The 25545-nt window shown below is 39.9% G+C and overlaps 1 protein-coding gene across 2 annotated transcripts in view; it reads left to right on the forward strand.

The window, feature by feature from the left end:
- The window catches only part of LOC122639768 (riboflavin biosynthesis protein PYRR, chloroplastic), a 59456-nt gene extending 34151 nt beyond the window's left edge, over positions 1 to 25305 (forward strand). For both annotated transcript variants that reach the window (XM_043832718.1, XM_043832719.1), the window contains exons 6-10: positions 1479 to 1598; positions 11727 to 11972; positions 12053 to 12178; positions 24609 to 24881; positions 25218 to 25305. In XM_043832718.1, coding sequence (XP_043688653.1) covers positions 1479 to 1598; positions 11727 to 11972; positions 12053 to 12178; positions 24609 to 24869 — 753 coding nt within the window. In that variant the 3' untranslated portion in view covers positions 24870 to 24881; positions 25218 to 25305. The remainder of the gene's footprint in view (positions 1 to 1478; positions 1599 to 11726; positions 11973 to 12052; positions 12179 to 24608; positions 24882 to 25217) is intronic.
- Positions 25306 to 25545: the final 240 nt, after the last annotated feature.

Consider the following 25545-nt stretch of genomic DNA (forward strand, 5'->3'; position numbering starts at 1 on the left):
CGTCCCATCTACTGGTGCCCCCCCATACGGTCGGTTAAGCTGAATGTGGATGGTGCTTGCAAAGGAAACCCCGGCCGAGGAGGAGGAGGGGGAGTGATCAGGGACAGGAATGGAGAGGTGCTGGCAGCGTTTGCTAATTTTTACGGTGACTGCACTAACTCTTTAGCAGAGCTCAGAGCCTTGAGAGATGGGTTGCGGCTGTGCCAGGATCTCCATTTGATAGAGGTGGTGGTTAACTCGGATTCAGCCAACACAGTTAGAATGGTAACTCAAAAGAAGTGCATTCTTTGGAAGGGTTGGTACTGGTTTAATGAAGCTTTGGAGCTGATCACCACGACACACGCTCAAGTGGCCTTTGCATTTCGCGAAAGCAACAGAGCAGTGGATTGGATGGCTAATCATGCCTGTGATTTGGGCTCCTCGGTCATGTACCTTCAGGGCAGGTTGCCAGGTGGGAACTTTGCAGGCATCATTCGAGAGGACAAGGCAGGAATGCCTTGCTTTAGGTTTTAATGTGCAGTTTCTTTTGTAAAGGGAGTGGGATTTCCCCATCTGAGGGCTGAGAGTGCAGTAAGCATTGGGCTGAGGTAAGGCGGTATGTCCCCCTCTTGTATTCTCTGATTTTTGATTGGATTTGAATAAAAGATAGGGGCTGCCCTGGGTCCCAGATAAGTTCGGGTTAAAAAAAAATAAAGTAGGATTTCCTCCTCTAATGGGTCCACATCCTGGATTAACTAATATGAAAACAGAGAACAAGTGGGAGTTCATGTAGGTACATCCTATACACAGATTCCAGTTGTCTCCTGCATTTTTTTTTTCTCCTTTAAAATTGCCCCTGATTTTGGTATTGCTAGCCTTTGATAAGAGCTTGTCTCTTTTCCCTTTTAATAGAGCATCTACCTATCCCTAAAAGAGGGAAAGTTGTAGAAACTGGAATTTGGTTACTGGATGTGCTTACATGAACTCCAACAGGTTCTATATTGTCTTACATAACTGGGTCTGATGTAGCTTCTTCAACTCGAGTTCTCTCTCTCTCACTCCACTTTAGGCATAATTGTAATACAGCTTTTTTTTCTATTTTTGCTTTTGGGGGGTATAATGATCTGCAAGGAGGGGTCATAAAAGGTTCAGGTTGCCAGCACAAATGCCCGGGTTTTAGTCTTGAGGGCAGCCAATTTGCACAAAAAATGCCAAAGGTTAGGACCGATTTCAAATTCACCTCTTCTAGGACCTCACGTAGGCTTGACACACTGGGAAATGGTCCTTTGTAGTATAAAGATCTGCAAATGGGGGGGGGGGGATATCTTCTGTGAATTCTATGATGTTTTCTCTCTTCTTGTCTTTGTATGAAAATTCTAAATGTTAATTTAATTTCTACATCTAGGATGACTCTGTCAGTTCCTCACTTTCCCATGATATGTAGTTTTTCTGTTGTGCAATGGCTATGCATTTATATTTTAACTGCTATTTTGATGCAGGTTTATGCATTTGTTGCTCCTAAAATCATTGGAGGAATGAAAGCCCCTTCTCCAATTGGTGAACTTGGGATGGTTGAGATGACTCAGGCCCTCAATTTGATAGATTTTTCTTATGAGCAGGTTGGTGTATGGGGATCTATTTCTTATATGACATTTTGTAGTGCTTTTGTTGTAGGGGGGTTCACAGTAATTTCAAATATTTTTATTATATTTAATATATTTAATTTTCATTATTGGTATTTATTTTTGTTTGTTGCCCCAGTGCCCTTCTTTCTATTATTTGGTATTGTCTGGTTATAGTGGCATATCTATAATTTCAAATTTGGAATTTGATCTTCTCACTAGTTTCTGTAAATTATGAACTAGCTCTAGCAACTTTCTTCTTCACTTCCATGTGCAATGCAATGAAATATAATTAATAAATTCCAGGGACTGGAAGCTTGTACCTATGGACCTATGTTGGACATCCAGATTTTTACCACTCCACCCACCCAAAAACAAAATATGCTCATTTATCTTTATTCCTATATGTTTATTATATCATGACTCGTTTCATAAATACCGATAGGGAACCCTGTATAAAATGATATAGGATCCTCTCCTGTATGTGTTGTCCAAATCTCTAAGGGCTTCAACTTGGCTGTTCTTCTAGATCCATAGTTGTCAGCGTCCCCTAGGCGTCTAGGTGCCTTGGTCGCCTAGGCGGGTCCTTGGTTGCCTTAGTCGCCTTGTGTCCAGGCCCTCTCCAACGCCTCGGGTCGCCTTGACGCTGTGACAACTATCATGCTACTCGAGGTGTAGGAGGGGGCCCAGACACAAGACGACACCAACAAGGTGCCTAGGTGCCTGCTTAGGCGACCGAAGTGCCTGGATGCCAAGGCGTTGTGTGACAACTATGGTCTAGATCAGTCCATGTAATATGGGTGTAGGGGTAGAATTGTCATTAGGGGTACTTTAGTCCTATACACATTCTAGATTGTTCTCCTCCGTACTATAAATAAAGCTGTCCTGTGTCCCATTCGACACAAGTCATATTCATTAAACAAACATGGTATCAGAGCAGAAGATCTGATCTGAAACCCTAACCGCAGCTCTCTTTTTCCCGTTCTCGATTTCCGCGACTCCACCACCCACAGCTGAGCCTCTCTCTCCCCTCGGTTTGCATCTCCCACCACCACCACTCTTCTAACTGCTCTTGGTAGGTCTCCCCTAGTCCACCAAGAGCATTTTTCCCTCTCTTTGGCGATGTCCCTCTCAAGATTTCCCCATGATTTGAGAGGTATTCTGTTGTTTTTCTTGTGCTTTTTTTGATCCACAAGGCCAACCCTGTATGTCGATTTTTTAGGGCTAATCTTTGCTTCTTAGTTGGTGACTCTCAGGGCCAATCCCTGCTTTTCCTTCTTCAAGGTTGATTATCAGTTTTTCAGGGCCAACGCTGTTACCCATTTTTTCCAGGGACCACTACCCTTTGTTTTTTATTTGAGGTGTCTTCAGGTCTTCGGTTTTTCACAGGACCATTACTGGTTGTCATCTTCTCTCAGTATCAACCTTGCCTCATCGATTTTACAGGGTCCATACCCCGAAAGTTTATCTTTTTTGGCTGCTGATTTTTTCTTTGGCTCTTTATTGCAGCTTGCACGATGCTTGGATCCTTGGATATTTCTACTGCTTCAACTGGATGGAAGGATTGACTTAGGGGAATTTTCCTTCTTTCCCACTTTGTCCTGTCACGCTTGACGATACCAATTATCTGATGTGGTCGTGTTCTTGCACTATCTCTATCAAGTCCCGTGGTTATTACGGGTACCTTACTGGCGATAATCATGGAAGAAGAACTCGACCGAAACCTAATGAAACCACCAAGTTAACTCGGTTTCGCAGATTTCCGAGACGAGTTGAAGGGTGATTTTAAAAAATCCAGGGTTTCTACCAGAACTCGATGGTTTCGACATGTTTCCACCGTATTTCGGTAGTTTCGACCTGAATACCTATATAAGTGTCACTTATCCCCATTGAAACTTTAGGAAACCTGGCTGGAAACTAGGACAGACACTTATATATGCCAGAAACTAGGCCAGACACTTAGATAATATTCATAAATAAGCAAATACCCCCCTATTTGAATCCAATTAAAATAGTTAAAAAGTCAAATTCCAAAGGGATAAAAAGTCAACCCCCCAGTTCAAGAACAATATACAGTATCAAACTTGGATCAAAACCATAAGTATTGTTTTTAGTGTTCTCTATGTGAAACTAATGTATGGATTGGGTTTAAAATGTAAAAAATAGGCAGCACAACAAGAATCAGGGTGAAAAAATAACTTCTGGGCCTCAAAACCAAGGTTCGAGTTAGCCTGGAGAAAGTCCCAGGTTTCGACCGAGCTATGGTCGAAACCAAGGTTCGAAAACTTGGGTCTCGGAGCCATCTCGGCCTAGCCCAAAACCGAGTTGAGTCGAGATCTCGGCGAGTTTTTGTAATTTTTTTTTTCCGACTTGGAAGCCCATCTCGGTCGGTTTTAGACCTCTTTTGAGTCTGAAAGTTGGTATGCAGCCTATTTTAGGTCATTTAAACACAATGGCACTATCAGATTTTGCAAATACAAAAGTAAATGCTTTTGTATTTGTATTTCATTTACTTCAGATATTATTCATATATAAGCAAATACCCCCCTATTTGAATCCAATAAAAATAGCTAAAAAATAAAATTCCAAAAGGAAAAAAAGTCAACCCCCCAGTTCAAGAACAAAAACTGGATTTTCGGCGGTAGGTGCAATTTTCAACTTTCTAATGTTGGGGTTTTTCTCAAATAAAAAAATTCCATAAATCTTAGTATGGTAAAACATTGCTAAAAATCAAAAGTGGGGTAAAATATTCATTTGTTTTGATGTCCAAAAGTATATTTTCATTGAGCGATTTTGTGACATTCGCAAGACTCGAATTAAGTTTGACGCATAACTCCTTCAATATAAATCAGATTTTAGCAATCTTGGACTTGTTGGAAAGCTTTCCAACAAGTCCAAGATTGCTAAAATCTGATTTATATCAAGGAGTTATGTACGGTCAAACTTAATTCGTTGCGCGAATCTTCGCAAAATCGCTCAATGAAAATAGTTTTTGGACATCAAAACAAATGAATATTTTACGCAAGGTTTTTGCAATGTTTTACCATAATAAGATTTATGGAATTTTTAGATTTGAGAAAACCCCAGCATTAGAAAGTTGAAAATTGCACCTACCGCCGAAAAATCCAGTTTTTGTTCCTGAACTGGGGGGTTGACTTTTTTTCCTTTTGGAATTTGATTTTTTAACTATTTTTATTGGATTCAAATAGGGGGGTATTTGCTTATTTATGAATAATATCTTAAGTAAATGAAATACAAATACAAAACCATTTACTTGAATGATGTTAGGCATAAATAAGTGTCTGTCTTGGTTCCTGGCATAGATAGGTGTCTGTATACCAAGAATTTCTAGCAAGATCTCGAGATCTGGCACTCATATAAAGGACCTAGATGGACATTTACCTATGTCAAACCGAGATCCGAGATCACGGCGAGATATTGTATTTTTGTGACTCGACCCCCATCTCGTCTCGGATTTTCAAAATACCGAGAAACTCGTCGAGATCTCGCGAGTTCTCGAACTATGCTCGAAACCGAGACGAACTCGGTTTCTGGCTGGTCGAAACCTAGTTGAAATTGAGTTTTAGAACCTTGGCGATAATAGACGGCCTACTATTGCAGGTTATACTGTTGATAAATGGGAATGTGAAAATTCCCTCATTATGGCATTTCTTTTTAATTCTATGCAGCCCCAGATTGCTCATGGTTACTTGTTACTGGATTCTACTGCTAAGATTTGGAAGGCTGCCCAGGATACTTATTCCTAGGTTGGGAATGATGGTCAAGTTTTTGAAGTCCGCAAGAAAGTTCATGAACTAAAGCCAAAAGAACTCTGCAAGAAGGTTCATGAACTAAAGCAAAAAGAATTGACTCTGTCACAGTATTATTTTGAGCTACGTTCCATGCGGCAGGAGTTGGATTTTTATGAGGAGTTTCAGCCCACTACCACCACTGATGTTGCTGGTTTAAAAAAACTAGAAGATAAAATTAGGGTCTACGACTTCTTGGCAGGCTTGAATGCTGAGTACGATCAGCTCCATGGCCACATTTTGAGTCGTGATACTTTTCCCACTCTGGAGCAGGCCTATTCCATGATTCAGCTTGAAGACAACCGTCTTCTACTACCTGTTCCAGCTCCTCCTGAGCGGTCAACCCTTGTTTCCAGCTCTCAGCCCCGTAGCGATACTCCACGGTCTGGTAACTCCTCTACCAAAGCCCCTATGAAATGTGAATATTGTGGTAAGGAGCGTCATACCAAAGACTACTGCTGGAAACTTCATGGGCGTCCTTCTAATGCTTCTGGTCGTGGCCGTGGCAATTCCAGCCAGGCCAACCATACTGAGGTCTTTGACAATGCACCAACCGGCTCTTCACTATCATCGGCTGAACTTCTTGCCTTTCGTCTCCTTTTGACTCCGATGGAGCCACCTACACTTGCATCTGCTACTTCTGCCTCCGCTATTGCTACTACAAATTCTAACCTTGCCAGTTCAGAGATCCATTTTTGTGCTCATAGTGCATCTGTCTCCACATCCCCATGGATTATTGACTCTGGGGCATCAGATCACATGACCGGTTCTTCCAACCTTTTTGTTTAGTACACCCCCTGCTCTGGTAAAGGCAAGGTTCGTTTAGCCAATGGAACTTATTCCACTATCTCTGGGAATGGTTCTGTTCGATGTTCTCCTACTTTGTCCCTTTCTTCTGTTCTACATGTTCCCCCTTTTCCTATTAATTTATTGTCCATTAGTAGTCTTACTTCCAATTTGAATTGCAAAGTCACTTTTTTTCCCTTCTCATTGTGTTTTTTAGGATCTGGTGACAGGGGCAACGATTGGCTCTGGTATAGTGTGCAACGGTCTGTATCTGCTTGATGATGGCTCTTCTTTGGTCTCTGGTCAAGCTGTTCACACATCTTCTTCGTCGCCTCCCGTTTATGAGTTACTACAGTGGTACCGTTGTTTGGGACATCCACCATTGGGGACTTTAGCTAGGGTTTTTCCTTCTTTTAAGCAATGTAATTCGAATTAGTTTTTTGTGAGGCATGTGTTTTAGCCAAGCAAACTCGAACTACTTATTCTATTTCTGGTAATAAAAGTGCCACTCCTTTTTCCTTAATTCATTCTGACATTTGGGGTCCATCCCGTTGTGTTTTTGTGACTGGCTTTCACTGGTTTGTTACTTTCGTCAACTGCCACTCTCGATCCACTTGGGTTATATGATGTGCACTAAGGGGGAGGTTTTCCATTGTTTTCAACACTTCCATCGTATGGTCCAAATTCAAAATTTCTGCTACTATGAAGATTCTTTGGAGTAACAATGGCCGTGAATCAACCGAATGCTCTCTCGGGTACTTGGCTTCTGCTCTCCTCTGGATGTTCTCCAGGGCTTTGTTGCTTTCCTGATTCCTCCTAAAATTTTTTGGCTCTCGGGACCATCATTCCCATGGAAAATTTAACCCTCGTGGTCTTCGATGCATTTTTTTTGGGTTACTCTGCCACTCAGAAGGGCTACCGATGTCATCACCCTCCATCCAGGAGTTGGTTTACCACTATGGATGTCATTTTTCAACAGTCTGCCGCCTACTATCCTGCGCCATCTCTCCAGAGGGAGCTTTCTTCTATAGTTGAAGATGTGCCGCCTCTTACACTGGATGTTCTGCAACCTCATATTCCTGTTCAAGGGGAGTTTGCCACTACTACTTCTCCGGCTCAACAGCCCATACCAGAGACACATGTCTATGTGCGCAAACGTCAGTAGACTCAGACCACCACTATACCCACTCTACAATGCCAATTTCCACCTCTTGATCCTGATCCAACTTCTACGGATTCTGGTAATGTTCTTCCCATTTTTGATGTTGATGTTGATTCCCTTGTTGATCCCACTCTTGATCTACCTATCGCAGTTCACAAAGGTGTTAGGTCTTGTACAGTACATCCTATTGCTAAGGCTGTTTCTTATGACTCACTTTCTCCCTCCTATTTTAGTTTTGTGTCCTCTTTGTCCTCTGCTTCGATTCCCCAGAACTGACAGGAAGCTATTGTAGAATCACAATGGCATGCAACTATGGTTGAAGAGATGCAGGCAATAAGGAAAAATGACACATGGGATCTAGTTTGTCTTCCTCTACAAAAAAAGAGCATTAATGAAAAATGATACATGGGATCTAGTTTGTCTTCCTCCACAAAAGAAGACGGTTGGTTGCAAGTGGGTGTTCACAGTCAAGCAGAAAGCTGATGGTACAATGGATCGTTATAAAGCTAGGCTGGTTGCCAAGGGCTTTACCCAGACCTATGGGATTGATTACCAGGAGACGTTTGCTCTAGTGGCCAAGATGAACACCATCTGTGTTATATTGTTTTGCGCAGCTAATTTAGAATGGGACTTACTACAACTGGATGTGAAGAATGCGTTCCTTCACGGGGAACTTGAGGAGGAGGTGTACATGGACATTCCTCTTGGTTTTACATGCTAAAAAATACAGGGAAAGGTGTGCAAGTTGAAGCTGCTTTATATGGGCTGAAACAGTCACCTCGTGCCTGGTTTGTACCACAAGTATCAGAAATGCATCTCCTTCGCCTAGCACGATAGCTCTACCTGGTGCTGGCGTGCCACCTTGCATACAAGCGAGGAGAGACATATGTAGATTAGTACAATTGTTGGTAGCACCCTTTTTAGGTTAGGATTCCAAGAGATAGAGTAGCCATATGTTTCTGGGGAGTACATAAGACCCTTCCCGTCCCTTGAGTGAGTTAGATAGCCCATTCCTTGCTGCTTGCTTAGCAGCCCTTGACAATAGACCTTTATCTTCATCAGCCTACGCTGAAATGAAGTTTACTCCCCTCTGCTTCCTTCCCCTCTTTCGGCCACGAAAGAAAAGGAAAAAGATGGGCATGGACAACCTTAACATATGTATCAACCACCTGATCCCGACTCTTGGTACTTAACCATAGTTGTCACGGCGTCACGGCGATCCAAGTCGGTGGAGGGGTGTCACGTCGATATATCGACATGTCACCCGCCATGGCGAGCATGTCGACCATGTTTTATTTTTTATTTTCTCTATTTTTAATGTTTTAATAGATGTATACTCAAGCCATGTTTTATTTTTTCTCTATTGTTTCTCAAGTTTTAAGAAGAAAATTCAGAAATCGAAGAATAAATCGAAGAGGGAAAGAAGAAATCGAAAGAAATCGAAGAGGGAAAGAAGACAGGAAAAAGAAATCGAAGAGGGAAAGAAGAAATCGAAAGAAATTGAAGAGGGAAAGAAGAAATCGAAGACAGGAAGAAGAAATCGAAGAGGGAAAGAGAGACAGGAAGAAGAAATCAAAGAGGGACGCCATGGCGTAGGTCGCCATGCAGTTCTCTCCAGCGCCAGGACGCCATAGCGGCGCCATGGCGACGCCATGACAACTATGTACTTAACCAATACGCCGCGCCGGCTCTTCGACCAAGGAGGCAAACTTAAGTGTAGTGAGGGTGCTTGAGTTCTTGAGACGAGGAGGGGCTCCTCCCGGGCATTGATTAAGTGAGAGAGGAATGCTTGGGACCAGGTAGGTGTAGGAAGTCAGGTCCTGGAAGGGTTTGGAGGCTGATGAGGGCTGAGAAAGAAAATAGCTTTTCAATATGTGGAAATACACTTCGGCATAGGTGATGGTGTTGAAAAATTTCTCGCTTCAAGAAATATCTGGACAAGGAATTTGAGATTAAGGATCTTGGACAGCTTCGTTATTTCCTTGGCATTGAAGTGGCCCAGGTCCTCTAGTGACATCTACTTGTCTCAGCATAAGTATGTGCTCGATCTTCTAGCAGAGACTGGTATGTTGGGATGCAAGCCAGCTGATACTCCTATTGATGCTAACTATCACCTGGTTAGCAAGGAAGGTGAACCTGTTGATAAGAGACGTTACCAGAGATTAGTTGGGTGATTGATTTGCCTCTCACATACTCACCCTGACATTGCTTATGTAGTCAGTTTGGTCAACCAGTACATGCATGACCCTTACTTTACTCACAGGGAAGCAGTGCTGCAGTTCCTCCGTTAGTTGAAGTCTGCCCTAGGTCGTGGCATCCTCTTTTCTCCTCATGATCATTTCCGAGTTGAGGCCTTTACGGACACTGACTGGGCCGGTTCCCCCGATGATCGAAGGTCTACTACAGGTTTTGATAACTTCGTTGATGGCAATCTCATTACTTGGAGGAGTAAGAAGCAAGCTGTTGTGGCTCGGTCTAGTGCTGAAGCAGAGTTTTGTGCGATGACTCACGACATCTGTGAAAACTTCTGTGGCTTCAGGGTCTTCTCACCGATTTGGCTGTCCCCGTTACACTTCCTATGAAGCTTTATTGTGACAGTAAATCTGCCATCAGCATTGCTCACAACCCTGTCCAGCATGATCAGACAAAACATGTGAAGATAGATTGTCACTTCATCAAAGAGAAACTAGATGCGGGTCTTATATGTTTGCCTTTTGTTTCTAGCGGTGAACATTTGATTGGCATCTTTACTAAAGGTCTTAGTGGAAAAATGTTTCATGCTATTGTTTGCAAGTTGGGCATGTGTTATATATATGCACCAACTTGAGGGGAGTGTTGTAATATGGGCGCAGGGGTAGAATTGTCATTGAGGTTATTTTAGTCCTGTACACATTCTAGATTGTTCTCCTCCGTATTATAAATAAAGCTGGCCTGTGTCCCATTCGACACAAGTCATATTCATTAAACCAACAATCCAGATTGCTCTTTTTTCATCTTTTTTTTTTTTTCCCAAGCGTTGGGTGGGGGGTGCTGGTCTTACATTTTGCTTTCCATGATATTCAACTACTTGCTCAAGGTGTTTAGGTTTGTCTTGCTGATGTAGATCGAAATATGAAGAAAAAAAGACCAAACACTGTTAATGGTACTGTTCACGTCAAAAGTGTCAGCCCATATGTCCCTTGTGTGGGGATGCTTTTTAGAAGATCTTGTGGGCCATCAAGTGGAGAAAGCTTCTATCCTAATGCTGCCAAAGTTTAGTTTTTATTTTCATGATTAGAAAGTGGGCTTAAGTTTCTAATTCAGTTTGTTACTATTTTTATTTTGTTCTCTAAAATAGAAGTTTCTATATTGATGTATGGCAGCTAGATTTTATAGGAAGTTTCTATTTTATAGGTTTTATGAATTAGTAGTTTCCTTTACTAGATTTATTTAGTTTCTTAAATAGATTGGGACTTGTTTGCTTTGTAATGGGGTTATTATAAATAAGAGTACGAGGCTGAGCAGAGAAGGACAGAGATTGAAGAGAAAAGAGTTATGGTTGAATCTGTGAGACATGGCAACGGTGAGAGGCCCTGGGTGAGAGGATGATGGGCTGAGGGAGCTTGGCTGAGAGATCTGATCCTATCCCTCCTTCTATACCCCTTTATTCTTCTTTCATATTTAAACAGAAAAAAAAAGCAATGAAGTTTCAGTTCTATTTAATTTTTTCCTCCTTATTGTGTTGATCCTGGTTGTAATCGATCTCCCGCTGGTTTCCCTGGTTCAAGGTCAACTTTTGCATTACTTGCACAATTGGAGGGAAGCTACCTATGGGGTGGCCAGCTTGATTTAGGTAGTGTTTTGGGGAAGTGAGTCAATTTGGTTTTCCCATTTCATTAGATGTGATTTAGAAGTAAGAATTCCACGTGGGTCACAATTCTTGAAATGGATGGAAGCAGTATTTCGTGAGTCATGTGCATCTTCATGTTTTATTTTAAACCATGTCAGTAGTTTCTTTTGTTTAGCAATTCTATGTTTTTGTCCTTTCCAGAAGAAACCATAACTAGTTTCTCTTGTCCATTGTACTGAACTGGGATCCTGGAGAGCAACTATTATTATTTTTAATCATTAGGACCATTATTACCAGATGAAAAGCACTTCCCTTATAAAAGTTCACCTAACATTGGCCATTAAAAGGTATAACAGTATCCAACAAGGAATGATTAGAATGCCTATAGTTCTTGTAAAATCTGAGCTTTTGAGTTTATATTATGTGGATGGAACTTCTGTATGGACAATGTACTCTGATAGGCATCTTCCCTGTTTGTTAAATTTCATTGGCTGCTTTGTATCTGGAGTATTTTACTGGATAACTTTAATGAATTACAGATTGGACCCGACATGCTTATTAGTGGATTTCTTCAGCCCATTCCAGAGTTGACACCTATAATCCCATCTGTGGGTGAAATTTCATCCATAGATCTAACTGTTACTCCTTATGAGGCAAACATCATATTCTTTTATAAAACATGGGATCCTTATGGAGCTTTTTCTAACTTCTCTCCTCATCCTTTGCGGTTGCCTGATGAAAATGGAAATTATCAAACATGGCCAAGTGTGGAGCACTATTATCAGGTAAATTGCTAATCTTCTGCATGTATCTTGGTTTCCTGTTGCAACTTCTGTTGTGAAGTGCCGTAACCTTCCATTTTCAGGCCCACAAGTTTGTTGGGGTAAATGATCTTGTTTCAAGAGAATTTGTTGAGCAAATAAAAGCTGCAAAGAGCCCAGAGGAAGCTGCACGCATAGGAAGGACAATACAGCGACAACATCCTGATCTGGTATTGTTCTATACACTGATTATCCTTGCAGTGGCACATTGTGTTCACAACTTCACATGCATGCATTTAACACCCAATCAATATAGTATTTCAAATATTCATCCAAAAAAAAATATAGTATTTCAAATTCTGTAAGCATTTGAATCGGTTTTAAATTATTGATTTACAATTCGAAAATATGTTTTTGGCGTGCATATTTTGTTTCAGGGGATAGACTGACCACCTCTGGTTGGCAGTCTTGGCACCATTTGGTGGCTTTTTGTTCCTTTGAGGCAGTCACCACCTTCGTGTATTCTCTGTTCTCTCTTAATAATATCAGTTACTCATTGTAAGTTTACCTGCCAAGAGATTTAGAAAAATGTGGAGATCTGATTTTCCTGGCAGCAACACAGATGTCTGCTGGGATTCATTCTGTTCTGTGACATTTCTGAGGTGGACCCGTTGAATGGTGGGTTTTATCCTTTGAATATGATATACATGGCAAATTATTTACTCTCCTACTCCTTCGTCCTTAGAGGTGTAATTTTTTCTGCGTGGAGTTGGACCAATGATGTTTTAAATAGGGACGAGCCTGACACTTGGCTCAATGTAGTATGGAATCAGACTTAAACCTGAACTTCTTATGGACCAGCACAATCTGCACCCTTTTTTATACATCTAGTCTATTATAATTTCGGAGATTAAGGATGATTTTAAGAATTTCAAGATAGTTCTATTCTATACTCTGGCTTTTGAAAACTTTAGAAAACTGTTGATTTGATATATCCTGAAACTATCATTGGCTAGCATGAAATTAATCTCACCAATAATTCTCTTGTTTTGTTCCCAAAAATTATCAATACAGTATGCAGCTGTTGTATTTCATGTAAATGGTCGAAAGAATATCGGAAACTTCTACTAATCATGAATTGTTTAGGCTTTGTTTGTTTCCAGGTAAAAACCATGTGAAGGAAAATTTTCAGGTAATTCTTATTCTTTTACATGGATTTTACCTTATCGTTTATTTGGTTTTTACCTGGAAACAAATGGAGCCATAAGATCACTTAAGTTGCACTCACCAAATTTCAAAGATATGATTATATAAAATAGGAATAAATTTTCCAGCAGCATTTCAAGTACTGATTGCCACAAATAGGTAAGAAACAGAAGATATAACCACAATTTACCTCGAAACTAGAAACAAAGTTGACCAAGCAAACCTAGTATTAGGAGAGCGTTTTCCCCAAGTGAAACTCTCAACACTCTAATAACTATAGAGGTTTAAAACTTAGGAGTTGCAAAAAAAAATATCACGGACAACCAATTTGGTTTTATGCTACTACATAAGCTATTTGTTTTCTTAGGAAACTAATGGAAAGATTTAGAGAATGTAAGAAGGATCTTCATATGGTCATTATTGACTTGGAAAAAGTTATGATAGAGTCTGTAGAGACTTAATTTGGTAAGTATTAGAGAAGATAAGTGTTATAATTAAATGTGGACATAATTAAAGATATGTATAATGGTGTAGTGAGTAGTGACTAGTAGAAGAACTGTGGAGGGGGGGATAGGGTAATGAATTCCCAATTACAATTTGACTACATCAAGGATCGTCTTGAAGCCCATGTTCGTTTGTGCTAATCATAGATGAGTTGACTAGAGACATTCAAGATCAAATCCCTTGATGTATGCTTTTTGCTGATAATATTGTTTTGGTAGATGAAACAAAAGCAAGGATAAATGCCAAGCTGATATTATGGAGATAAACATTGGAATAAAAAAAGTTTTAAGATAACTAGAACAAAAAACAGAGTATATGGTGTGTAACTTTAGTGACAATAGGACTGAAAATGAGGTGGTGAAAATTGATGATAGGGAGTCTCCACTTGGTGAAGCTTTTAGGACCTAGGTTTAATCATAAATAAAGAAGGAGAAATAGAGATGATGTTGCACAAAGAATTAAAATAGGAATGGGATGCCGTGCCTCTCATTCCTAGAAGACCCTCTAGGAGGGATGACTGTGTCTTGTGGGCCCCTGCAACCTCCGGCCTATTCAAATCCAAAGCTTCTTGGAATCTTGTTTCATGTCAGAGGTCCCCTGGCCCCTTGGAGGAAACTTCTCTGGCTCAAGCATCACATTCTTAGGCACTGCTTTACAGCCTGGAGAGCCTTCTCAAACTGCCTTGCAACGCAGTCATTTCTTTGCCATAGGTAGATTCTGGTCTCCCCCCAATGCTGCCTTTGCTGGAATGCTTTTTGAGGACACGGACCGTCTCTTCTTTGGTTGCCCCCTCTCTCTTTCCATTTGGCAAGGTATCCTTAACAAATGTTGGCCCCGTAGAAGGAGAATCCTTTCTTTTGAACGAGAGTGGATTTGGGTTGATATGATTTTTGTCGGTTCTTCAATCTGGACACTGTGGGGAAACTTGCCTTTTGCGCTGTCATCAATCACATTTGGATGGAGCGTAACATCAGGAAATGGACCTCCAACTCCTGGTCTCTCCGCCAGATTTGGGACGCCATTTCTTTTGATATTAGAGCAAAGCTCTCTGCTGTCCAATTTGTTTTGTCCTAATTCCCCAAGGAACATGCATATTGTTGTGTCATGGGGCCTTCCCATTTCCTCTCTCCAGCCCCCTTCCTCTCCTTCTTGAGGGTCCGGGCTGTTTGTGTATTTGGTTTTCTTTCCCTCTTTCTTGGGTCTTTTGTAGTTCTCTTTCTTCTTGGTAATGAATTTTTTAGTCACCCAAAAAAATTGGATGGATGAAGTGGAGGGGTGCATTTGAAGTGTTGTGTGATCGACATATTCCTTTAAAATTCAAAGGAAAATTTTATAGGATAGTTATACAACCAACAATGATGTATGAAGCTGAATGTTGTTGAGCGGTGAAGAAACAACATATAGATAAACTTAGTGTAGCTGAAATGAAGATGTTGAGATGGATGAATGGTAAAACTAGAAAGGATAAAATAAAGAAATAAACAAATTAGAGCTAATTTAGGAGTAGCTCCGATACATGATAAGTTGCGAGAAAGTTGTTTGCGGTGGCATGGATGTATGCAACAAAAGCCTTTGAATGCTCTAGTACGGAGGGGTGATTTGATTCAGATTGAAGATGCAACGACCTAAACCCACATAGAGTAAAAGGTACTGCCCTCACGGGCGTTGATCAAATAATCTTCTATATACCTCGATTTATTATCACAGCTCCCGATATAATATAACATACACAGCGGAAGACTTACTAATTGGAGTTGGATATAATTCATAGTTCTAAAGATTATTTACAAACAAATAGTAACATTGGTGGCAGATAATTGCATTCAGTATAAAAAGTTATTACATTTCTGTTACATTTCCCTTACTTCTTAAACATATCCTATATATTCGTACAAACACAAAAGTATATTAGGCTATTAGCAAGCCTCATCGGCTACTTAGTCTTGTGTCTCAAGTTTATGCAACTGACGCACAAACATCCATTTGTATCTGGTTCAATATATACACACTCTCTTATCGTCTCATCTGTAATATCAACATATAAAATGGGGTGAGCTAAAAGCACAGTGAGAAATAATCGTAAATGTTTACAAGGGTATATACATTTAATAAGAACACATGTTTACTATTAGGTTAAGTCAAGTCAATAGTGTACCACCGAATGTGCACATAAATGTTGAGGTAAATTAGGTCTTGCATCATCTTGGATAGACCACATGACCATGAGGACATGCACTATCATTAACTCTCTTTACTAGACTACATGGTCCGTACATCATGCTCTAGAATTACCAACGTATAACATTTTATACTAGACCACCCTAGTTTGCACTAGACCACATGATCCGTACATCATGCTCTAGAATTAAATGGTTTGCACTAGGCCACATGACCCATACGCCATGCTCTAGAATTACCATTACATTATACCTCATCCAATACATAATACCTCATTCAGTACATAACCCCCTGCTGGAAAGGGATGGTAGACACAGGGTATTGTTATTGCATTAAATTTCATTTCATACATTTTATTCTCTTTCTTTCTCTTTCCATTTCATGCTTTAAACGTCACCATCATAATCTTATTTCATGTTTGTACATCATCATCATCATGTCATTACATACATATACATCATAATCATCTCTTCATTCCATACATTACATCACATATCATTCTCATAAGCATTCTCAGTCCTACACGTGTGGGCGTAGTGACAACAGTACCATTGACTCTGTGATGTTATGGCATCAACGTTTGAGCCACCCTTCTTTCGGTGTTATGCGGAACAAATTGTCGCACTTGTTTTCTTCTATTCCTTCTTCCCATGTATTTCAGTGTGAATCCTGTTTGTTTGCCAAACATTGTCGTTCTCCTTATCCCTATCATGGTAACAAATCCAATGTTCCTTTCCGTATTATGCATTCTGATGTTTGGGGGCCTACTCCTACTACTTCTTTGTTTGGTTATCGGTATTTGTTTCCTTTGTTGATGACTATTCCTGGCATAGTTGTCACGTCGTCATGGCGATCCAAGTCGGTGGAGGGGTGTCACGTCGATATATCGGTATGGCAACGCCATGGCGATCATGTCGACCATGTTTTATTTTTTATTTTCTCTATTTTTAATGTCATTTAGTATGCTATAATATATACCCTATAACATAAAAAATCAACATGAAAATGTACTACTAATCTACTATGGTTTAATTCATGAAAGTGTAATATCCATTAGTGTATATGAAAGTATGAAAACATGGATTAGCCTATCAAATAATTTTATTAATCCAACAAAAAAGATAAGCAAAGAGCAGCTACCCACGTAACACAGACAAGCTTGCAACTCTGCAAGGCAAGAAGAAGAAGAAAGAAAAGAAAAAACAAACCCTCTTTGTCTCTCTTTGAGTGTGTGTCGAGTGTCGACTGTGAGAGACTGAGAGTGGTGTCTGTGTTACGTATTTGAAAAAAAAAAAAAGAAGAGAAGAGGAGTCGTCAGAGGTGAAGAAGATGACTCTCTCTCTCTCTTTGTCTCTCGCTGGAGGAATGGGAGGAGAAGAATAAGAAGAAGAACAACAATAAAATAAAATAAAACATTTACTTACCTGCAGGAGAAGTTTCCGGAGCTAGGAGAAGTGGAGAACATGCCGCCTGCCGAAGTCAAAGCCTCGAGCAGATGAAGTAGGGCTAGAGTCACGGAGTCATTGGAGTCGAAGTCGAAATCGTTCAGTGACTTCCATCATGCTAAGTTCAGTCTGTTGAGTGTGAGTGTAAGTGAGAGACAGAGAGAGTGTTGAGAACTTCGATTTGGTTTTTCGATATGGGATTTAGGGTATTACCGTATTAGAGATTTGAGTCAATTTTTTTTTTTGTTTTGGTTTTTTTTTTGTTAATGTGTATTGCAGGTGTAACTTACACCTCCAATACACGTTAGGATAAAAGCATATTTTTTTAAAAGGTTAAAAAAAAATAATAAGTACTTGAACAAGCATATCGGACTATATGTCCATATTTCGTAGTATGGCATCCATGTCGGCGCCATGACAACGCCATAGAGGCCATATCGGCCGATATGCTTACATTCCTCATATCGTTGATCGATATATACAATTCTCCAGCGCCATGGCGTCATGGCGATCATGGTTCCCAGTTAACTTGGACTTTTTTTTATGAAACCAAAAAGTGATGTCTATGATTAAAAATTTTTATCAGCTCATTTGTACCCAGTTTCGTACTCGCATTCAAATTGTTCATTCTAATAAAGGGGGTGAGTATATGCATGGGGGCTCCAACAGTTTTTTACTGACCATGGCATTATCCATCAGGTTGCTTGTGTTGACACCCCTCAACAAAATGGGGTGTCTGAGAGAAAAAACTGCCATTTGTTGGAAATCACTAGGAGTCTCCTATTTGGCATGCATGTCCCCAAGAATTTTTGGTCTGAAGCCCTTCTTATTATTGCCATTTTAATCAGCCGCATGCCCACTAAATCCCTCTTGGACTTGTTGTCTCCTCAGACTTCTGTTTTCTCTCTTCCTCCCAAGGTGTTTGGGTGTGTCTGCTATGTCCATGTCAATAAATCTGCTAGGACTAAGCTTGACCCCAAGGCACTCAAATGCCTTTTCCTTGGATATTCATCCTCTACCAAGGGGTATAAGTGCTACCATCCCTCCTCTTGAAGGAGCCTTCTCTCCAAAGATGTCACCTTCTTTGAATCTCTACCTTTCTTCACTCCTTCTCAGCATCCTCTTCAGGGAGAGAATAGTGAAAATGAAGAGGCTGTTGATATCCCTTTCCTCCCACTTGTACCTACTTCTCCATTTCTGTTTAATATTGGGAAACACAAAGAAGGGGTTGTTGTTGATATTGATGATCAAGCAGATGTTGATGCAAACAATGCAAAAGAGTTAGTTGTGTACAAAAGAGGTGAATGCTTGAAGGGGAAGGGAAAGAAGACGTGCCAAGAGTCCTCTTTGGATCCACATCCTGAGCTCCATCCTCCTCAGTCAGGTGACATCCCCCCTCTTCCTTCTGATTTAGACTTCCTATTGCTGTTAGAAAAGGAAAGAGAGCTTGCACTAATCCTGTAGCCCAGTTTGTTTCCTATAATGCTCTTTCTCCTACATATGTTGCCTTCAGTTCCCTCTCTTATATTTCCATTCCCAAAAATGTCACTGAAGCTATGTCTGACCCAAAGTGGAAGCAAGCCATGTCTGAGGAAATGATGGCTCTTGAGAAGAGCTGTACTTGGAAACTGGTTGATCTTCCCGGGGGGAGAGTTACAGTTGGATGCAGATGGGTCTACAGTGTAAAGTACCGATCAGATGGTACAAGCGAGAGATACAAGGCCCGGTTTGTAGCCAAAGGATACAGTTAGGTGTATGGGATTGATTATCAGGAGACATTTGCTCCTGTGGCTAAACACAACTCTATAAGAGTTCTTTTATCTTTGGCGGCTAATAAAGATTAGCCATTGTATCAGTTGGATGTGAAGAACGCTTTCCTCCATAGTGATCTAGGAGAGGAAGTGTACATGCAGACTCCACCTGGCTTCAAGTTTCCCTCAGCTGAAGGGAAAGTGTGCTGCTTAAGAAGGCACTATATGGTCTCAAACAGTCCTCGAAGGCTTGGTTTGAGAGGTTTAGACAGGCCATTTTGAAGAATAGGTATTCCCAGAGCCAAACTGACCACACTTTATTTACCTGGCGAGGCAATGGTACCATCACAACCCTTATTGTCTATGTTGATGACATTGTAGTGACTGGAGATGACATGGCTGAGATAGCTAGGCTGAAGACCTACTTGGCTCTATAGTTTGAGATTAAAGATTTGGGTCCCTTAAAGTACTTCTTGGGGATTGAAGTGTCAAGGTCTAAAAAGGGAATAAATATATGTCAAAGGAAGTTTGTCCTAGACTTGTTGAAAGAGACAAGGATGTTGGGTTGCACACCAGCAAACTCTCCTATTGATCAAAATCATAAGCTAGAAGACTGTGGACCTTCCCTTGTTGATGTAGGAAAATACCAGAGGCTTGTAGGGAAGTTGATTTATCTCTCTTTGACTCGCTCAGATCATACCTATGCGGTTGGGGTGGTGAGTCAGTTTATGCATGCTCCCAAGAGTAGGCACTTGAATGCTGTATATCGGATCCTCAGACACTTGAAGTCCTCTCCAGGAAAAGGTCTTCTATATGCCAAGTATAACCATTTGAGAATTGAAGGCTACATTGATGCTGATTGGGCTGGTTCAGTTTCAGACATGTGATCTACATCTGGCTATTGTACTTTTGTGGGTGGTAATATGGTCACATGGAGAAGTAAAAAGCAACCAGTTGTGGCTCGGTCAAGTGTAGAGGCAGAATTTAGAGCTATGGCTCATGGAGTATGTGAACTCCTATAGTTGAGACTTTATTGTGATAACAAGGCTACTATAAGTATAGCACACAAATTAGCTGACATCTTTACCAAGGGGCTCATCCCTCATCAATTTAGTACCCTGTAATGCAAGCTGGGAATGTATGACATTTATACTCCAGCTTGAGGGGGAGTGTTAGAGTTTATGTAATAAGGGTAGTTTGGGTACTAGTTTAATACCTTATTGTTTTATATTGTATTTTTCCTATTTTTCCTTTTACCTCCCTAGGGAGGTGGTTGTAATTCTCTCTTTGTATTATTTAATCAAATAGGGGAGAGAAAAGACTCTCTACCAGTCGGTTGCACATCTTCTTCTTCTTCTTCTTCTTCTTCTCTTCTTACCTCCTATCTTCTCCTCTCTTCTCTTGATTTGATCTCTACGCCATTTCCAACTCAGAGACCATCCTGACCTTGTTGCCAACTGACCTTAGTACCCCATATCAAACAGTTCTTTATCTTATGTCCGTCCTTACCACACCTGTAAAAAACACCAGTACCTTTCCTACACCACCCATTGTATATTCTTCCACACTCAGAGCATCTTGTTTCCTCCTAACTTATGTTTCCCTTTCCTAGTGCCATTTTGTTCTGGCAACCAAAAACATAAAATTCCATTAGACAGAATAATTAAAATTGTCTAATTCAAATAATCTTAATTAAACAAATCAATTCAATTATGCTCTTTTATCTTATTATCTGATCCTATGCCACCAGTTCTAGTTCTCATGACTTCAGATCTAAATTTTGCTCTGATACCATCTTGTAACGACTCAAACCTAGATTGGGTAAAAGGTACTGCCCTCACGGGCGCTGATCAAATGATCTTCTATATACCTCGATTTATTATCATAACTCCCATATAACATAACATACACAGCATAAGACTTACTAATTGGAGTTGGATATACTTCATAGTTCTAAAGATTATTTACTAACAAACAGTAACACTGGTGGCAGATAATTGCATTTAGTATCAAAAGTTATTACATTTCTGTTACATTTCTCTTACTTCTTGAACATATCATATACATTCTTACAAACACAAAAGTATATTAGCAACCCTCATCGGCTACTCAGTCCTGTCTCTCAAGTTTATGCACCTGATGCACAAACATCCATTTGTATCTAGTTCAGTATATACACACTCTCTTACCTTCTCATCTATAAAATCAACATATAAAATGGGATGAGCTAAAAGCCCAGCGAGGAGAACATGCTAATAATCGTAAACGTGTACAAGTGTATATACATTTAATAAGAACGCAGGTTTATTGTTGGGTTAAGTCAAGTCAATAGTGTACTACCGAATGCACATAAATGTTGAGGTAAATTAGGCCTTGCATCATCTTGGATAGTCCACATGATAATGAGGACATGCTCTATCATTAACTCTCTTTACTAGATTACATAATCCGTACATCATGCTCTAGAATTAAATGGTTTGCACAACACCACATGATCCGTCATCATGCTCTAGAATTACCAACGTATAACATTTTGTACTAGACCACACTAGTTTGCACTAGACCACATGATCCATACATCATGCTCTAGAATTAAATGGTTTGCACTAGGTCACATGACCCATACGCCATGCTCTAGAATTACCATTAACATGTCCCAGAAGGAACATGTTCTAGAATTACCATCGTATAATAAACTAGGCCACATGACCCGTACGTCATGCTCTAGAATTACCATTAACATGTCCCAGAAGGAACATGCTCTAGAATTACTATCGTAGAATGGTCTATACTAGACCACATGTCCAGCAGAAACATGCTCTAGAATTACCGTCGTATAATGGTCGGCACTAGATCACATGTCCAGGAGGAACATACTCTAGAATTAGCATCTTATAATGGTCTGCACTAGACCACATGTCTAGAAGGAACATTCTCTAGAATTACTATCGTATAATGGTCTGCACTAGACCACATGTCCAGGCGGAACATTCTCTAGAATTACCATCGTATAATGGTCTGCACTAGACCACATGTCCAGGAGGAACATGCTCTAGAATTACCATCGTATAATGGTTTGCACTAGACCACATAGAATTACCGTCGTATAATGGTCTGCACTAGACCACATGTCCAAGAGGAACATGCTCTAGAATTACCATCTAATTAAACCTCATCCAATACATAATACCTCATCTAGTACATAACCCCCCTGTTGGAAAGGGACGATAGACACAGGGTATTGTTATTGCATTAAATTTCATTTCGTATATTTCATTCTCTTTCTTTTTCTTTCCATTTCATGCTTTAAATGTCACCATCATAATCTTATTTCATGTTTATACATCATTATCATCTCTTCATTTCATACATTGCATCACATATCATTCTCATAACCATTCTCATACTAGAACACCAACATAAACATATAAGATTATCTACAAGTACAAGCTCATCAATGCATTACATCCAAAGAACACATCATAAAAGCACTCACATAGGCATTATCAACAACTGACATATACATATACTTTACATACATGTCACTAAACAGTACATCAATCACATGTATACAATATCCATGATTCCCTCATCTTTGTTTCCTTTCGATTTGATTACCTCTACGTTCAATAGATAATTAAGTATGTGGAAGCACCCTTCAAGAATTCAATCTACAGTTCAAATAGTTCTTTCAACTTTGCTTCTCTACTCAACTTCCTCTTCAATCTCTTCTTGCAATTTAGGCTATCAACAATATAAATCCCTTAGCCCCTATGTAAACAGTCAGCAAAGTAATCAGTTAACCCATCAAAGAAATAAAAATTATGCTAGAGGAGAAGAAGAAACTAAGCTTACCTATACTTCCTTTTATTCTTCCTCTTCTTCTTTCTTTCTTTTCTCTAACTCAAGAACCTAGCAGCCTTAGGAATTTCCAGCAACTATATGACTGTCCCAGCCTGGTCACCACCTACTTAAGCATGCACATGGTGGCTGCCTCTAAGGCCACCATGTGATGCATTGGTGTGCTTAGTCAAATTAGATCCATGGCTACCTCCTCCTTCCAGCCATGTGGCAGGGTTCCTATGCCACCACCTCTTGGCCATGCAAATGGTTAGACTTAGTCAAACAAAGTGGCTGACCCTTGATTACACCTCACCCTTATGCCATGTGGCTACTAACCATACCACCACCTCATCTTCTCCATGTCATGTACCATGTGGCAGCCCTGAAGTAAGACACATGGTCCAATCGTGCTATGACACTTCTAATCCCTCATTAATCCCCATAATAATTGGATTAACTTAATTAATCATATTAATCAAATACTATTATACTAATCAATATTTAATCACTAAGATTAATATAAGCATGCCACCTCGTGCTTGTACTATTCATCATAAATAAATAAAACAATTCAATAGATACTAAAAGAATAACAAACAATCTAATCAATATTAAAGTATTATACTAGAAATGCGCAGCATTACAGAAGGAGCTAAAAGAGCTAGGGGTAGGCCTAAAATGACTCTAGCAGAAGTCAGGAAAAACATGCATGACTTAGGACTAGTAACAAGTATGGCTTTGAATAGAAATGATTGGAGGAAAAGGATCCATGTAGCCTACCCCATTTAGCTGGGATAAGGTTGAGTTCAATTGAGTTGAGTTGAGTTGTTACAACCGCTTATCCGAAAGCTCGAGCTGTTAAGTAAGGGTGGCAACAATGTATATTAACATCTCCCTAGCATGTGCAGACCTGTACATACGCTGCTCTGCACCTGACACACACTCATGCGGAAACACCATCACATGGCACCAAAGGAAGAATGCGTCGGGACACCCCGTTGCACTTTCCAGGGATCGAACAGTCGACCTCTTTGCTCTAATAGCATGTTACAACCGCTTATCCCAAAAGCTTGAACTGTTAAGCAAGGGTAACAACAATGTATATCAACATTTTTATAGCTGTTAAATAAGCAAATACTCAATTTACTAACATTAGATTGACTACAAATCTTAAAAAAAAAGTTATTAATAACCATTAACCAATATTATCATGATGACTTAGGTTGTGGGACAAACTAAAATAGATTCCCAAGGCAGACTCCGCTCATGGTTTTTCTGTTGCTGGCCTGCACTCCCTAGGAGAAGGAACAACTTCCCTTGAATGTGAAGCTGCTCAAGCATCATAAGCCTTCTCGTTCTTGTTAAATTTTGTTCACCTTTTATAAACTGTTAAATTTCTTTATGAAACTTGTTGTTTCCTGTAAAAATAGGTATTTATGAAATAGTTGATTCAATTTTTGTTTTGAAACATAAAACAAAACTTGCATGTCATTGTTGCAGCATTTTTCGAGCAACATATGATCTCTGTCCAAGATAATTAGTTTATTGGTAGTTATTTTGAGACTCATCCATGATTGTTTCCAACTGAATAAGTTCTTCTTCGTCCCCCAACCCCCACCCCCCTTCCAAAGAAAAGAAAAAAAAAAAAAATTCTCAACTAGAGAATTACACTTTAGATTTCTTTCCTTACTGACACATTGTAATTGTTTCATTTTCTCCATGCTTCCATGCAGGTGAGATCTGATTGGGAAAAACAAAAAATTAATGTAATGTACAGGGCCCTGAAATGCAAGTTTTCCATCTATCCTCACTTGAATGCTTTGCTGCTATCAACTGTGGGTTCAGTTCTTGTTGAAGCTTCACCACATGATCTCTTCTGGGGTGGGGGCCGGGAAGGAGAAGGTCTAAATTATTTAGGCAGGCTGCTGATGCAGTTGAGGTCAGAGTATTTGGGAGAGTCCTCTCCTCAATGTCAAGTGAGAGCTCTTGTTTAGATCTTCAAGTGATTGAAAAAGGGGGCATATAGAGAAAAACAAAGGTGAAAAATGGGGAGAGGAAGGGGGAGAGAGAGAAAGAACAATGAGTATATATTTCTGTATTCTTTATTGTAGCATTACTGGTTGCTAAAATTATAATCAGGTAAAACTGAGAAAAAGAGATGATCAATTGATTCAATTCTCTTGTTTAGTATTCTTTATTGTAGCATTACTGGTTGCTAAAATTATGATCAGGTAAAACTGAGAAAGAGAGATGATCAATTGATTCAATTCTCTTGTTTAGATCTACAAGTGATTGAGGAGGGGGGCAAATAGAGAAAAACAGAGGCGAAAAATGGGGAGAGGAAGGGGGAGAGAGAGAGAGAGAAAGGCAGAACAATAAGTATATATTTCTGTATTCTTTATTGTAGCATTACTGGTTGCAAGAATTGTGATCAGTTAAAACTAAGAAAGAGAGATGATCAATTCGTTATTTGTATCCTGCAACTCCTTATTACAAAGAAAAGCACTGTATTTCTGCCACTAACCCTGGTGGTCCTACTGTGCACAAAAAAGCCTAAAAAAATTCTGAATTATCTCCAAGAAAAGCCATGCACAGATACTCAAGCACAATATAGCATTGAGATTGATCCGAAATAACATTCTTATCCTTCTCCATACAAACTGTTCCAAT

This window comes from Telopea speciosissima, chromosome 9 (genome assembly GCF_018873765.1).
Source record: "Telopea speciosissima isolate NSW1024214 ecotype Mountain lineage chromosome 9, Tspe_v1, whole genome shotgun sequence".
NCBI lineage: Eukaryota > Viridiplantae > Streptophyta > Magnoliopsida > Proteales > Proteaceae > Telopea > Telopea speciosissima.